Below are 18,413 nucleotides of genomic sequence, written 5' to 3' on the forward strand. Positions count from 1 at the left end.
TCATTTGTGTAGACATCATCAACTTGTTACTAACATGTGAGAATCCAACCCTTTAAGAATTCATAATCATTCGTCTAGTACCAAATTTCAGAACACTAGAAATAAATAGAGGTATATTTCAACATTCAACAATTTATAATCCACACTCTAGTATAACAAAAAGAATAACGGTGAAAAGAAAATCAATCTGTTCCTTTAGAAATCTCTGCCAGGAGTGTGATGTCCCTAAACCAATGCTGGCTATACATGTGCAATAATTGAGAAAAATAAGATCATCATAACAATTCCACTAGACACGTGCACCAATTTTGTTGCTGAGTTTCTATCTGAGTTCGTCGGACCAGGTGAATCTGAAATAAGACATACGCACATAATTTATTTCACTAGAAAATCCCTTGTTAATAATAATTCTAATATTTTCAACTTACTCTTTATTATTTTCTCCTTTTCATAAGTATTGATATTTTAAGAGTTTGATAAATACTTATGGTCAGTATAAAAAAAATTACATTGTCAATCAATATATTTGTCGGTAAATATACATCACTTTTTAGATAATTATTGTATAGATAATAAATTTTTTATACATAATTTATAATTAAATTATAATGTAAAATTATTTTAAACTATCAATACGTAATTATTTTCTTATGTTTTAATCTTCTTTTATGTATCCCTTAATATCCTCTTACTAGGGATACAGGCAATAAGGATCAACATATTAATAAAGACATTTTAATTTAATTATAATAATATTTTATATTTTTTAAATATTCCCTAATCACTGTACATTAACCTTAAATATAAATAATTATAAAAAGGTGATAATACTGGTTAAAATTTATTGAAAAAATAACTCATACAAATTTGTAATCTTTAAAAGATACCAACAGATAATATCGAATTTATTTAAAAGATTGTGTTAAAAATGTATTGTTAACATTTCTCAATGTATACAAAAGTATTAGAAGGAAAACATACTTGTGAGGCAGGACAATGGATTGACATGTTGGCCACATCTACCAGGCAATTGCTGAGCCTCATTGATATTAATGCCAGCTTGTTCTGCTTGCCTTGTGCCTCTGTTGCTCACCAAGCTACATAGGCATTCTGCATCTGATTCAATCACAGATTTAAGTGGTTCACAGCAACTATCAGGTGGGTCTTCGGTGCCATTGAGGTAGTTTAGGCAAGGTGAAACCTTATTAAGGCAAGAGCTATCTTGAGCACTTCCTCTTGGAATACATGTTAATAGGACAAGAAATGCAATCCAGCAAAGTGCCCTCAAAATGGTTTCCATTTTCGTTGTTGGTGATGGTATATCTATGCCTTAGTGCCATTATGCTTAATATTTATATGTGAAAAAATAAGAATGAAGTGTAACAATTAACTAGAGAGGGAGAAAAATAGTGATTTGAAAGTAATAGTTAATTAAGAGTTGGTGATCAAACTTATAGCCAAACTTGTTGACCGACCCATTTGGCCTTTGTTGTTCATTTTGTGGAAGGTTTTGAATGTGTGGCTCAGAGTTAATAGGAAGGTGCCACGGGTAATATGACAGTTGGACAGGTGAAGCTACTTTCATTCTCGAAGTTCATACATTCAAAGAAAAGGGGTTAGGTGAAGCATTGTCCCCTGTTTCTATAAAGACTAAATAGCTAAATTCATCACTTATGTATAGTCTATACTGTATAACAGGTCATTTATCTTTCATCTTGACTACTTTTTACTTCGCATAATTACTGGTAGAGATAATTTTAGTTAACATAGAATTATTATAAGAAACAAAACTTATTTTTTGAATATTTAATATTATTATATCTTTAATACTCTCATTTAATTTAAGAATGTGTTACACATATAAAGATTAAATTAAAAATACATTATACGTATAAAGACTAAATTAAGAATGTATTATATGTATAAAGACTAAATTAAAAATGCTTAAAAATATAGCATGTTTCATTGGATGCCATGATGACAAATACCAAACCCGTAAATTTCACACATATAAGGACTAATTTAATAATTTTATAAAAGTAAAAACTAAAAAAAGGTTGCAACACATATGTAAAGTAAATTACATGACGAATCACTTTGTCAGTGGTTCATGCTAAGTAACCCTTCTCCTTTAATCATATAAAACTTCAGAACAGTGAAAACAAAGGATCTTTATTCCTTGCCTGCAATTTACTCATGGTACCTAAGGAAGTAAAGTTTATTCAGATTCAAAAACTAAGCCAATATAAATCACAAATCTTGAGCAAATTAAAGCCTTATTACTGACCTGGCCTCTGTCAACTACACCCAAAGAGTCAAAACACCAACCCACCAATTAATCCTTCCTTCAAGCATTATCTCACAATGTCTTCAAACCTCACCATTGAACAAAGGCTCGAACAGCTGCAAAAGGCAAAGGAAAGAGCACAACCCCAACCACCCAAAGGGGCCAAAATCCAACGGGTAGCACATCATCTCCGAGACCGAAAGCATTTCACCAAGCATTACGAGCCGAAACTGATGTCATTGGGTCCCATCCATCACGGTGCTGAAAAACTGCAGCTGGGAGAGCAGTGTAAGCAAAGGTGGGCAGCAACGTACATCGAAAGCACTGGAAAAACCCCACAAACTCTACACAAAAGGGTTGTGGACGATTTTGAAAACCAGAAGAAGTTGTTTGACGATGACCTTTTATTAGCATCGACCCAACAGTAAGTGAGACTACATGATATGCTTTTTTGTTGATAGGTTTAAATATTTTTTTAGTTTTCATAATTTTACATACTTTTCAATTTGGTTCTTATAGTTTAAAACATGCTAATTTTGATCTTTATAGTTACATTTTTCTATTTAATTTGGACATAGTTGTGAAATCACCATATGTCGTTTTATCAACCATAGCATATTGGGTCTTTGAACTTCTTTCCTTTGTCCTTGACGACATATTACTCATTCTACTGTTCATTGGCAATAACCTTTTACAATCACAATCAACAACCACTCAAAACAATTGTTGCAACACAAGAATCATAACTCCACCAATGCCGCTCAAGGCATTGCAGCTGAAGATCCACACCTTTTAGGGATTCTTCTCTAAGATTGTGTTTGATTTAGGGAGGGAGAAGAGAAATCTTTTGGGTCCTATTCGTCACAAATGCACCTTGCTCGAAACTCAAGCGCCATGGAAAGTCATGTCTACAAAATTCCACAGTAAAAAGTCTCCGTCACTCATCGAACAAACAAATGACATTAACGTGATTTCATAGCGAGAGGCCAAATAGAAAGAAAAAAACAAAAAGAAAACGCGATAAAAATCAAATTTACATGTTAAACTGTATGTACCAACTTGAAAAGTAAGGGTCAAAAGGGTATGTAAATCTTGTTAATACATACAACTTTTTATTTATAGAAACTAAAAGTAAATAATTTGCTTACGGGTAAGCCAAAAATTTGAACTTTAATCACTGGTGGTGTCTTTTCAGGTATCAGAAGCAAGGCTTCACAACCATGGAAGAAAAGATTCAGTGGATGCTGTTCGTGGACGCGTGTGCCCTGCTGCAAATTCTGGAACATGCAAATCTTCACGCACCGGAGAAAATGAAAATCAAGGTCGATCAACTGGTTCTGGTGATGGGGGACGTGCTCTTGTTAGAGAACCAGCTTCCTTTCTCTTTGCTGAAACTGTTGTGGAAAAACGACGAGAGCGAGTTGATGAAAACAATGAAAAAGTTTCTTCGGTGTCATCATTGGGCCACCAAAAAAGAAGACATGATCATAGAAACGGAGTTCCCAGAACCTAATCATCTTCTCGATCTTCAGCGCTCTATCATCCTCTATGATCCTAACAAGAGAAAACAGACTCAAAATAATGATAATCAAAATCAAGACACTAACAAGGGGAATGAGGCTCAAAATGATCCAAACATAAACATGGCCAACATGGGAAATCCGACTCCAAATGAAAACCCTGTGCAAAGTTGGACTATTATTAATAATATAATTAGACGTTGCCTGCCAAAAACCAAAAGAAAGAATCCAAATGAAAACAACGACGACATGGTAACATACAGGTACCATTTTTTCTTCTCTGCTTACTCTATCAAGACTTATTTTTCTATTTGTTTCACCTTTTAATAGATAGATATATATAGAGAGAATTAAGTTATTTCAAGAATAACTTTGAAATAAGTTACTCCTTATACATTACAAAATAAAAATAAAAGGTTAGAATGACTAGAGTTGAACAAGTGTTCATTCTTAAAAATATAATCATGAGTTACAATGATAATTTTTAATGAATAAATTTTAGCATATATCACCTAAAGCATTAGACTTGTTTGTATCTAAACCCTATATTGCAAATAACATAAATTTAATAATAGTAGCATAATAGATTTAAAAAATGAGTTAAATGCTTATGTATTGACTTATATCTAACTATAAATTACTGTTTAAATTATTTTAAGATAATTATTTTAAAATTAATAAACTTATCATATATAATATGTTATGATTGAATAATTTTGTAAAACTTTTTATATTATTGCATAGTACCTTTTCTCTTAAATATAACCATTAATTTTATTTTAAAAATTAATATCTTTGGTATGATTTCATGTATTAAATTATAATTGCTTGATCAAACATTATTATACTCAACATAATAAAAAAAACGAAAATAAATAATTTAAATATTAGATATTTTAAAATGACTATTGTGAATTATATAATACAAAATATTGACAAATTATTTTTCTCAATCTTTCATCAATTGTACAGGAACATAAAGGAGTTAAAAGAAGCAGGGATTGTATTGAAGTCAAGCAAGACACGTAGGCCAAGAGATGTATCATTCTCCTATGGTTGGATCCGTTCGGAGTTAAAGCTTCCTGAGATTGTTGTAGATGACACAACAGCTGCTACTGTGCTAAACCTAATAGCATATGAGATGTGTCCTGATTTTGAGAACGACTATGGGATTTGCTCTTATGTGTCCTTCTTGGACTCACTCATAGACCACCCAGATGACGTGAAGGCATTGAGATCAGAACAGATTTTGCTCAATTCATTAGGGAGTGATGAGGAAGTGGCCAACCTCTTCAATACCATAAGCACTGACTTGGTTCCTGATATGGTGAAATATGCTGATGTTAGAAATGAAATTGAGAAGCATTACAGTGATAAGAGTAGGACTTGGCTGGCTCTAGGGTATCATACCTATTTCAGCAACCCTTGGGCTATCATTGCATTCCATGCTGCAGTTGTGGGCCTTGCCCTAACTTTTGTCCAAACTTGGTATACTATTCACCCACCAAAATAACTACACTATACAGTCTTGAGAAAAATAATGTAATAATAGTAGTATTAATAATCATACAGTAATATGTTTGTGTGTGATTCACTGTGTCACTGCCACAAATAAATTAATTTGTTATTATTTTTTTGTATGGTTGGAATTTTGTAAATAGAAAAATTGTCGAATAAAGGTTTTCATGTAATTTGATAACTAATTATGTTCATGCTTGGTACTTTTGTACAATTATGAGTGGTTATGAAATCATTTTATTTGGATTAGTTTATCTCTTAGAGAATTTTCAGTTTCCTTTTATTTTCGCAAGATAATTTTTAAAGCTTTTACGACTTGTTGATATTGAGGTTGATTCAACGTTGGTGTCTGCAGAATTCATAGAGGGATTAGCTCTACCCTTTGTGTATGGTATACGGTACTATTGGTGGTAAAAAAAAAAAAGAAGTAGAAACGATCGTGTGCTTGTGTGAGGATGTGGTCAAGAAAAAGATGTTCCCTTTGCTAGTGTGATTGGTGAACTAATTAAAATGTGAGAGGTTCCTGTGGAAGGTGGTCCCCTCATGATTATAGGTCGTAAACAATACATGAAAAAAAAAGAGGATAAAAACCTAGAAATGATAAAGTGAGTTATAACTGATCAAGTCACTCAAATTAATTAACTCATTATGTTTCAAAAAAATTAAGTTTAGTCAAGTTAATTAGCTCACTTTTTGATAAGTAAAAATAATATATTCATGTTTGATTTACTAAAAATGGTGATTGTAACTAAGAAGTGTAAAATTAGCTCAATAATTCAAATTAAATGACATATATTTATTCAATTTTGTTAGGGCATTATTCAATTGCTATTCTATTTCTATAAATAAATATCTTATCATAAATACTCCACGGATATTACCTCTAATAGTATTATTATTTCCATTTTAAAAGATATAAACTAAATTACTATTATTATTAATTCAGTGTAACTAATAATTAGTTATTAGGGGTGGGAATAGGTCAGGTCGGCCTACAGGAGCCTATGACCTGGCCTACATAAAGTCTGGTCTGAACTGGCTTATTTAATTAAAAGGTTAGGCTCAGACTTTTTTAAAAGCCTATTAAATAGACCAGACTTAGACTTGTTAAAAAACCTTATAAGCCTGTCGGCCTATATATATATTTATATATTATTTTTTGGGTACAATTAATTTTTTTTGAAACCAATAGACTTTGATTACATTACTATTCCATAACTTTCATTCCTATAATCAACTAATCAAATAAAACTTTAACTATAAGTTAGGTATGAGTCATATACCCGTTTATATTACTCATTATTTTTATTGATTTATTAACGTTTCCTTTTCCATTAACTTTCCTATTACGTTTTTTTACTCAAAGCAAACAAATATAAAAAGGCTTTTAAAGAGGCTATCAGGACAGACTTTTAAAAAGGTCAGGCCGAGCTAAAATAAAAGTTTTTGATAGGTTATAGGTCAGACTCAAGCCTCAAAAATTCATCGTAAACTAGACTCAGGCCTTTTAAAGCCTGGCTTGGCCTGACCTATTCCCACCCCTATTAGTTATTAACAAATAAATTATGTTGCCTTACCTATTATAATTCATTTTCATTAATAAATAAAAATATTTTTTATACTACCCTACGCACCTAAAATCTTACATAATTGATTGTCAGAAATTTATAATTGTTTGAATCTAATTGTTATATAATATTATAATTTACTTTTATTAATAAATAAAATCTTATATAATTGATTAGTAAAAAAATATGATTTATTGATTAATTCAACTATTAACAAATTTACCTTTACCTAAAATAGTATACAATATATTTCTCTAATATTATTATTATTTCCATTTTTAAAGATATAAACTAAATTATTATTATTAATTCAGTGTAACTAAATTATTAACAAATAAATTACCTAAAATCTTATATAATTGATTTCTCAAAAATATATAATTGAGAGATTAATTCAATTATTAAAAACTTTATGTTTTCCTAAAATATTATACAATTGATTGATTATAATAAATATTAATAATAATTATAATATCTGTTTTTAATTACGATAATAGTTAACAAATCAATTCATTAAATTTAAAAAATGATTTTTCTATCATAATTACATTTAATTATAGTAATTGCAATTAATTAAGTTAAATGTCATATGGTCAACCTCATCTATAAATACTACATGTGTATCTCTGTTATCTTTTATCGTTTGCGTTGTTTGTTTCTGGATATGCTATCATTTTTATTCTTTTTTATTTGATTTTTTTTTACATATTTAGTCTAATATTTTCCGTTTCTTTAATTCTATTTTTTATTTTGTTTCATGTTGTTTAAATATTTCTCTTCTTGCATCAGAAAAAGAATAACTCCCCCATTGATTAATTTTTTAAAGGAAACTATTTTTTAAAATTAGTTATGGTAGATTTTAGTTTATGGGGGGATATAATTCCCTGCTTTGTATTACCTTTCCTTTTCAGGCATAAAACTATGATATTTTAAATATTTGTTTTGCTTTATGATGCTTTTTAAATAATTTTTTAAATGATTTTTTTTTAATATGTAATCACGTTAGAAGGGAATAACTTTGCTTATATAGCATAATAGTTTATACAATCAGAAAACATTGTTTATAGATTTCTACATTGGTTATCGACGCCTTTCTACATCGGTTATCACGCGTCGTTGTAGACTGGAGTCGTTGAAATAGAACGAAATGTTGAATTTTGACATTCTACATCGGTTATCAGGACAACCGATGTAGAATAATCATCATTCTACATCAGGTGTGTACTGAACCGATGTAGAATGGTCATCATGATGACACATTCAACATCAGTCATTCTAATAACCGATGTAGAATGCTAGACATTCTACATCTGATGTGGTCTGAACCGATGTAGAGTTATTAATTATTTTTAATTTTTTGCTTTTTGGATAAGTAAAAAAAAAAACAGTTGTCTCCAATTAGTAAAGACTAACCTCCTGCGCTCTCCAACCACCCCTTAGCACACCTTATAGAGCCAGTGGTCCTCCTGCACCAAACATATTCATATAAAAAAAAATTCAATGCATATAGATCACAACAAAGCTTCAAAATAGAGAAGTAAAAGTTCCACAATATGAAGGGAATCAGCTGCTTAATGCAGAATCTAAAATTAAGCCAATACCACAAATGTATAAAATATGCAAAAAAAACACTGTCATCAAGATACAACTTGATGATCACAATTCATGACTGATACTGCAATGACAAAGTAAAGAACTTAACGGTTGTACCTATGCTTGCAGAGAAGTAGCGAAGTACCTGTTATTATAATCATTATTGAAATACATATGCAATTTTGGATTTGCACAAAACTCCTATATTTTTTATGCCTATACTGACTAGTTCTCTTAATTATTTAAAAAATATTATACGTTGACATCTTTTTTAATTCCCTTTATTGTTTAAACAACTAGGTAGTGTCCGCCGATAAGGAAAGTGGTTATAAATGTTAAAATACAACAAAGAATATCAAATAAAATTATTATGAAGGAAAAAGTTCTGCTTTTAAATATTTAATATAATATTATATATATATATATATAATTTAAGTTGGAACAAAGGAAATTATTATTTACATTTGTTTTTGTAAAATTAAAAACAATAGAGAAACCTATTAAAAATTATAATATATAATAGATTGTAAACTTAATATTTTTATGGCATAGATTATTAAACTAGTTATAATGTTAAATGAATATGAAAATCAAGATATACAATATACAAAATTAAGAAATATATATGTATCAATATAGATTTCAAATATATAAATAAATAATATTAATGTAAATATAAGATATGAAATATAATAATTAAATTTATAAATTATTATTATCCTCTATCCTATGTATAAAGATTAAAATAACTAATTTAAATAAAAATACTTTGAGAAACCATTCTTTAACAAAAGCGTTTTAAGGATTGTTTTATTCTCTCAACGAGACCATTTTTTTAAATTTTTCTTAGCCCCTTATTTCTTTCAGTTTATAATTTTCAATTTTTCTTCTTAATTTTAAAATTGGATTTTAGTATTTTTTTAAGAAATTAACAATGATTAAATAAATTTTCTATCATAAATATAAAATATAATTTTTATGTTAAAACTATTTTATTATGAATTGTAATTATAATTTATATTTTTAAAATTATTAATTATTGTATAAAATAAATATTTATCATGTCCAATGCATAATTTTTTTTGTAGATAGTACAGTGCATAAACTAAAATACTATTAAAATATCAATTTTAAAATATTATGAGACATCAAATTAAATTGAAAGGATATAAAATACTACTATAAAAGGATATAAAATATTATGCGATTTTATGTGTTTGACACAAGTTTGGTAGCACTCTCAATCACCATTCTTTTATAAATTTAATATTAAATTAATTTAACTATTTAATTATTATATATAACTATTAATAAATAAATTTAATTATTTGACTAATTGATATAACTACTTAGAAAATGAATAGTTTATTATTTATGTAACTAATTACATAACTCACACTCCTAACAAGTACGTAAATGTTGGTAATTTTTTTTAATTACGTGAGATTCTATAAACATAGTTTATTTTATAAAAACTTAAAATATAACTTACACACACACACTGTATAAATTAAAGCATGTTTCATGTGGCACGATCATGCCATGGGTTTACTTTACAGTCAAATTATAGAAGGATATTCTTTTATTATGTGCTTGATGTTTCCACTAGTGTGTATAACAATCACAGAAGTAAGATGCATAACATGAGGAGTATTAGTAAGAACATGAAAACTTCAATCCTGACCATATAATATTTTATATATGCATGGTTAAGATTGCTTTTCTTAAATCAAATCTTGACCATCCAATACAGCGATATGATCAAATTATCTCCTCACACGACAATATAAGCCTCCTACATAATACATCAATGTGTGTGTATATAGAGCATACCTTACTGCAGCACCGGTCCCATATGGAATGAAATAGTGTAAGTTGCAAATTTTAAGGCTGCTCAAAGAAAACACAAGTCAGATGAATCCCTGAGTTATCAGGTAATGAACTTTTAAATATTTACATAACAGGATCATGGAGAAACACACCAGATTGATAGAACTGAAGTTTCAAGTTTGGGATTTGGTAAAAGTCCAGCAAATATTACTAGTAGCTCTAATGACCGACCACCACTCAACTGAATGTATCCATTAAGATAGAAACATGTTATTTTTAAAAAAAAAGAAGAAGATAGAAACATGTTACAAACAAAAAGTAAAGAGAAGAAGCAGCATCGAGTCATTGGCCTCCCCAATTATACAAGAAATTGTTACATGGTTTGGAACCACCACATATCCATGGTCTCGAACAATCTTTACATGATATATAATTGAGATTTTCAATTAACGAAAATGAGTTAATTAAACTCGGTTACATGTCACATGGAAAAATAGTTGAAATCAATGGTGGTCTTGGACCATGGTAGTCCTAAACCATGTAATAATTTCTCCAATCATATAGGGGCAAAACTAGAAACTTACCAAATCATAAGTGCAGATGGGATGGCTAAGAAGAAAAACTCTTTGATGCTTCTTAAAGCATTGCTACCTAAAGCTACCTTAGTTTTCTGACATGACGGATAATACTGTGTAAACTATAAGTAACATGACACTGAGCCAATACGAAATTCCAATGGATAAGGCCGCTTCATTTTGTCCAAGTCCCAGTTCAAACACTAGTACCCAACAAATAGGTATATGCAAAACTAAAACAACAACTGAGGTTACAAGCATTGGAAAGATCAAGCTCTGAGTCTGAAAATAACGAACCAAACCTTGAATAACCAAAGAGTGTAGGAATGAGCCAAATGCAGTAGTTTCCAGCTACTAGTGAAATAGCATGATCTTGCCCCAAAAGAACAAGCAGTTTATCCATGAAAATCCATAGGATAGATATTGGGGCACTGCTTAAAATGAGAAAGAGTATTGCACAGAAGACATAGTTTCCAAGCTTATGAAACTGCTCGGTTCCAAATGATTGGCCACATTGAGTTTCCAAAGCACCTGCCATTCCCATCTGCATTACATTTCATGTTCAGTTAACTACCAAGGCACTATGACACTAAAGAAAGCAGAAAACTGTTGTTATCATGCACTATGTGTACAAATGGAATCCACTTAAGAACCTAAAGAAAAATCATGTATTGGAGATTGTCTAAGCATGCCAGTTCATAACAAATACCACATTTAGTAAACAAACAAACACACTCAAGTTTCAATATGTGTGATTGCAATATTGCACCCCTAAAATAGCATTGACAGCTAGAAAATATGTCAGATCAATAGATAAGCTATACAACTAGTCAAAAAACATATGTAAGTATTTCAAAGTAATACATTTACAATTTTAACCAAAAAAAAATAAGCAATACATTTATTAATATATAAAATTACTCACGAGGCTGAATGGAAGACGTTAAATTTATTCTTTAAGCATATAGAGATCACAGAGTCCTAGCAAAAAAATAATATTTTTCCATCACGAGAATTTGTAGAAACTAGTAAGTTTTGACTGCTTGTCTACTTTGATTTATCTTTTAAGAATAAGAATATTATCTTTTAAGACAAATCCTTCAAATTACATAAATTTATTTAAGAAACTAACTTCTCTCGATTATTTGGATGTAAAAATGAGGAAAGGAAAGGAGGGAACATACAAGTATGCTAAAGCCAGTGACATCTGCAAAGGAAGTGGCCAATGCAATACCTGCAAGGGAGAGTTCGCCAAGATGACCGACCAGCCATCATCAATGACACCACCTGTAGCAAAAACTGTGACACTGAGACCACAACCATTGGTGCTGCCATCAAACTCACCTTCTTAAATTCTTGGACAAATCCACTACAACTACTACTACTCATTGAGTTTGAGCTCACCCTCTTGTTTTCTTTTGGCAACAATAAGGTCTCCTCCATTTCTTTCTTTCTTTTGGAGTACCCACGTGAGTGTGTTTAAAGCCTTATCAAGGATACGAGAAGGTGAAGAATGAAGGTCACCCTCTTGTTTTCTTTTATGATTTCTCGTGCAAAAAGTGTGTGCCTTCAAACAAGAGGATTAGTCCAAGACAGAACCGACAATGCTCAGATTATTCGAGAGACAGAGACGACTAGTCAGACTATCCATTCCTATCCATTATTTATGATTGTTTTCTAACTCGCTTCTCGTCTCAGAATTAAAAAAATACTACATTATAATAATAAGTCAAGTCATAATTTAAATATCAGTATATTTTATTTGAAAGTTATATCCATATATGATAACAATATCTGTTACTATGATTTAATGTAATTTTTTCAACTCTTTTTTTGGGTATTCCTCGGCTCAAAATTAATTGGATTCTTGAGTCCCTCTGATTAAATGATCGTTGATCAAAAGGAGGGAATAGCACAAACCCCAATTAACCAATGACCAAAACGGAGTGGAAGCTATCTTTCAGCTTATATACTGTGTAAAACCTTGTCAATTAGATAATTATTATGAGTTAAACATGAAAGAGATACTTTTCTTGAAAAAAGCCAAAATAACTTGTATTAAAATAAAACAGATTTGGATACACCACAAGATGTGATCACTCCAAATAGTCACATATAATACATAAGCTAAAGCACAATTGCACTGAATAATCCAATGAAGTATTTATGAGAAAACACAAACAACAATGCTTGATAAAAAAAAAAAAGCAACTTGACAAGCTACAGAAAAAACCATCTATAGGGATTTTATTTTTACATCAAATTCACAAACCTCAATCTATGGACTCTGTTATTATTTGAGATTGTTGCTCCTCAAATAAAGATTGAATTCTCTACAGTGAACAACATACCCTGGTATTTAGCCAAAAGAATATAACCAACTCCAGAAACATACATCTAAATAATTTTCCTTTTCCCATTTCCTCTCTTTTTATTGCATTTAAATAACAATACTATATCTCAGGGCAATTAAATGTCCTGTTTCTCCTGGCAAATAACAATACTATATCTCATGTTTACTTCCTACCTTAACAGAGCTTCCAACTTCCTCTAGTTTCTGCATTAGTAGCAGCTCCCCAAAAGGATTAGGATCATGTTTCAATGACATTGATGGAGACATCTAAAAATCAAAGAAAACAACAATGGGTGAGAGAGAGAATGAGACAACAAGTAAGCAGCAAGAACAATGAGTTCTAAGTTCTAAGCGATATAAAGGTACATAGTCCTATTTTTTTTCCACTCACCTAGTCCTATTAGAGCAAAACTGTAGGCACATAGTCCTATTTTTTTTATTTTTTTCCAACAAGAGCAAGTTAAACACAAACTAAAACTTAACACATTCAAACAACTAAAACATCACGTGTTTTCGTACTGTGGGGAATGTGTTGCTGGTGTAAGAGATGAGCAAAATAGAATCCCACCACTACACATAGAGTTTGGTCCACGTTTCTTTCCGAATCCCACCACTACAATCAAACAGAAAGCAAAATTAAAACCCATTTCACGAAATCCCCAAATTCACAATCTCTACTATTCTAACACAACAAAATCGGATTTTTCAGTAGAAAATGGAAAAAACAAATAAAAACTAAGGATGTTGAACATTGTGGGTATAGGCATCTGAACACAATCCTTACCTCTTGGAGCAGCAACAATATTAGGGTTAGGTGTTTCCGTTCTCACAAAAACCCTACCCTTCACCGGAGACGGGACAGAGTACAGGTTGGGAAATGTCCACGATGAGCTTGTGGAGGTCAGGGCAGGGTGAAGGGCGAGAGTGAGATGTATGGAGGTCACGGCAAGGTGAAGGGTGAAGGGCGAAAGGGAGATGGAAAGACATGCGCGTACCAAGACTTAATAAAAATAACTACAAATGAGACAAAGGCGGTTTTTGTAAAAAACCGTAGTAATAGGCTTACAAACAAAGGCGGTTTTATAAAAACCGCCTTCGTAACGTTTGTATCAAAAGCGGTTTACAAGACCCGTCGTTAAGCTTTATAAAAAGTTAGGTATTAATTTCAAAAATGCCACCGCAAGCTGTATTACATCGATTATTTCATAACCGACTTAGATTCAACGATGTTGAATCCCATCTTTATACGATCATGGTTACCTAATAAACAATTATAAAGGTATGAAATGCAACTAAAAAAAACTAAAAACATTATAAAAAAATAATTAAAAACACACTAAAAAATTTATAGAGACCATAAACTTAACGCACCTTCCCAATTAAACATTCTCTCTTTTTTTTTTTTGTCAATTCCGATAATTTCTACCAAATTCTTCTCCTTATCAGTGTAATTGACACAAAAAACTTGAGAAAATTTTATCACATCAAATAACTTAATGAAAAGGCAGATCCTTAACCCGGAGAATAACAGCATTGTTCGTGAGATTGTCAACTTAAACTATAAGACACCAATAAAAGTTTTCTTTTTCAATGTATCATTATTCTTCTTCTATTATCTTTGTTTTTTTCCCTTTCATCTTTGTTGTTTTTGTCATTACAAAATGTTATGGTTAATATAGATATCAATTTTTATTAAAAAAATCATGAAAATTTTTGGTGACATGTGAAGTTAATGATTGACATTTACAATATTAATTAGATCTTTGAAAAAAAAAGTGTAGTTTGTCTTATATGTAATTATATTTTCTAAAAGTTCATAAATTATTTTGAAAATTATAAAACTATAAATAATTTATACAAAATTTAATATTTGCATATATATTTTAAAATTAAGTTTATTTTCTTATAATCGACCCCCTTTAACTATATCTTTTTATTTTTTATACCAATACAAATGAATATTTTTTAGTTCATATTTATTTTTTACTAGAAATAATCATGTCCAAATCAAGCACTACTAGACATGGCAAGAAAACCCGTATTCATGGATACCTGTCCGAATCCGTCTCGACTTTAACGGGTAATACTCGAGATGATCAGTTTTGGGTTTGGGTTCGGGTTCGGGTTTTTCCCGATAACCAAAAGTTGGATACGGGTACGGATATGAAATTACTACATCTGCCCCGACCCGGAACGCGGACCCGTCTCGCCACTTAAAATTTTTAAAATTTTTGCATAATTTAATCAAAAGGCCTAGAATTTCTATTATTAGTTAATTTTATTTTAGAATTTTTACATAATTTAATATTTTTTCTTAATAATTTTTGTAAACACATGCGCTATAATAAATTTATTGATATATAAATAGTTAAAAATAAATGTTTAATAATCAATTTATTTTTTTAAAAATCAAATTTTTAATATTTTCTTTACAAAAAAAATTATGTTTCTAATTTGAATCGGACACTGAATGGGGTTGGAGATATACGATACCTAACGAGTACGGGGATGAAACATGTTAAGAAGTCGGGATCGGGGAGACAATACCCGTCCCCACCCGATCCCATTGACATGTCTAAGCATGTAAAGTGAGTATATTATAACAACTTATAATTTATAACATTTTATCATTAAGTTTCCAATGACTCATGCTCATTTTTTAATGTCAGGCGCATTTTTTCAACTATTGTCTAAAAGCTATTATTGAAAGTTCTCATTTTAAATGTTTCATTCACAGGCGTTTTGTGCATATATATATATATATATATATATATATATATATATATATATATATATATATATTGTATGAAATAAATAAATATATAACATAATCATAATTTAAAATTGAATTGAGTTGTTCATGATCTTGCATCGAAATGAATTTAAGCTGGGGAAAAAAATATTCTTATAGAACTTGAGTTCCGCTTTAAGCTGAATTAATTCTTATGAAAAAAAAGATTCTTCATTTGCTTTAAAAGATTTTGAAAATTTTCATAACTTAAAGTGTTGTTACAGAAGATTAGACGTTGAAGGAGTAGAAAAATTGAAGTGTTACCAAGACGGCCGTTTAGACTAAGTGAGTGTTTGGAAAAGATTAATAAACGTGAATCTAAGCTTCTCTTCACGTCCATAGTTTAAAATACGAAGAAATTATGGAAATTAATTTCTCATTCTCGTGAATCGATTTTGTAAAAACGGGAAAGCAAACATGCTATAAAACAGCCATTTCATTTAACTATTTAGCTTAAGTAGAAAAAAGTGGTCGAACACATTAGCTGTCAATCAGTTCATGTATGTTTGAAAACGGATAAAATTAAGAAAGAGATGGAAGTATTAATCTGGCATCAAATAACATCATCAGTAGCAATGGTCAAAGGATGGATTGGAAGCAATAACATAATCTAACAGCTATGTTGTGGTTGACTTTTAAGCTTAAAATATTGAAGTGATCAAGCACAGTCATGAGTCACCAACACCAAGCCAACAAGCTTTCATATTACCAAACTACACTATCGAAAAAATTTGAAGTTAGTGAATATAGGATATAGCACACGAAAAATAATTTTATATATATATATATATATATATAGAAAGACTAATAATACATTTTTTTAATACATTAACACTCCTCATACACTTTTATTGGCTGAAGTTTATAAAAAAAATTCAAAATTTAATGAATTCGATTCTCTTTTATTTTTATAATTTTCAATAAATTTTAACAACAATAAAATAAAATGTATGTTAAAAAAAGTGTATTTAAAAGTTTGTTATTAATACTTTCTTTCTATATATTCATTCAAGTATGGAGTGCAATACAAGATATGTAGTATTAAAATATCTTTCTTTTAACATTATGTAAGCTCATTCATTGACATAAGTTCAACTCAACCTAAATATCCAATCAATTAAGTTTCCTTGTGGATTTGTGTCCGTACACTCTATAAATTCATATGCCATGAGAGAGTCAGAAATCAACCAAACATTACCTCCGGCAACCTCAAACTATGACTCTCTTTAATTTCTCCTTCGTGTGTAGTATCATTCTTCTTCTTTCATTAAAATTCTTGTTCCAAACAAGAAGATTCAAGAATCTCCACCATAATCTGAAACCTCCACCAACTCAAACAACCCCTCCACCAAACCTTGCATGGCATGTCCCAAAAAGTATGGCCAAGTCTTCTCCCTCTGGTTCGGTTCTCGTATCGTCCTCGTCGTTTCGTCTTTCGCCGGAGTGCAAGAATGCTTCACGACATCGTCTGGGCGAACCGGCCTCGCTTTCTTGCAGGAAAGTACATCGGCAATGACAACACCAGCATGGCGTTTTCGCCCTACGGCGACCACTGGCGCAATCTCCGCCGCATCATCACGCTTGAGGTTCTCTCAACGCAACGTTTGAACTCTCTTGGAAATGCGAAGGGACGAGGTAACTTTGTTCTTGTATTTTTTTTTTATTATTGACTTGTAACTTTGTTCTTGTATTTTTTTTATTATTGGCTTGTAACTTTGTTCTTGTATTTTTTTTTAGTTTAGTTTTTGTTTAAAAGGCTCCTAGAATTTGTTATTTATTTTTAAAATATCCTAACAAAGGCATGCTGACATGATTAATTAACAGTACGTTGTTGATCCCAACAAAGTGATATGTTAGCAAAAAATGATCTCAGCAAAAAATGTTATACCACACATGTCACATTAACAAGAACTTAAAAATAAAATACAGGACTAAAAAATGAAATAAATATAATTTATAGAACTAAAAATAAAAAGTGAAATATTTATAAAGATGTATATAAAAGGCATTAAAGTCTCACTTTAAGGTTTTTCATCTATTTTATTTGAAAGTCTGACTAAAGTGAATGGTTATTTATGTGTTTTTTATTTATTTAAAGGTTTGATACTTAGTAGACTGTTCGATAACTTAAGCTAGACTTTGAAAATGACTTGATCAAGCATAAAAAAAATAGTCCATGAGTATAATCATAAGGCTTGTTTAAACCAAGTGTGACTTGATAAAAGGCATATAATCATAAGGCTATGGTCTTCTGGGTGAAAGTCATAAGTAATTATATATGATGGTGGTTTAAGAATTACACCATGAATTAACAATGAAAAACACAAGAACTCATGGTGTCACCATGAGATATAACTTTGAAACCGTACAAGTAATGT

At 30.3% G+C, this 18,413-nt stretch overlaps 2 protein-coding genes and 1 pseudogene across 2 annotated transcripts; 1 reads left to right on the forward strand and 2 right to left on the reverse strand.

The window, feature by feature from the left end:
- Positions 1-75: 75 nt before the first annotated feature.
- LOC114389646 (lipid transfer-like protein VAS) lies at positions 76-1,337 on the reverse strand. Its single transcript, XM_028350364.1, has 2 exons — positions 982-1,337; positions 76-350 (listed from the first exon to the last, which is right to left on the reverse strand). The coding sequence occupies exons 1-2, from the start codon at positions 1,298-1,300 to the stop codon at positions 241-243; spliced, it is 429 nt and encodes a 142-aa protein (XP_028206165.1). The 5' UTR covers positions 1,301-1,337; the 3' UTR covers positions 76-240.
- Positions 1,338-2,231: 894 nt separating this feature from the next.
- Positions 2,232-5,574, forward strand: LOC114390148 (UPF0481 protein At3g47200-like). The gene is made up of 3 exons (XM_028350834.1): positions 2,232-2,711; positions 3,483-4,070; positions 4,780-5,574. The coding sequence occupies exons 1-3, from the start codon at positions 2,365-2,367 to the stop codon at positions 5,318-5,320; spliced, it is 1,476 nt and encodes a 491-aa protein (XP_028206635.1). The 5' UTR covers positions 2,232-2,364; the 3' UTR covers positions 5,321-5,574.
- A 4,908-nt stretch (positions 5,575-10,482) lies between these two features.
- Positions 10,483-14,248, reverse strand: LOC114390459 (annotated as a pseudogene).
- Between the last annotated feature and the right edge of the window lie 4,165 nt (positions 14,249-18,413).

The sequence above is a fragment of the Glycine soja genome, chromosome 16, assembly GCF_004193775.1.
Source record: "Glycine soja cultivar W05 chromosome 16, ASM419377v2, whole genome shotgun sequence".
Lineage (NCBI taxonomy): Eukaryota > Viridiplantae > Streptophyta > Magnoliopsida > Fabales > Fabaceae > Glycine > Glycine soja.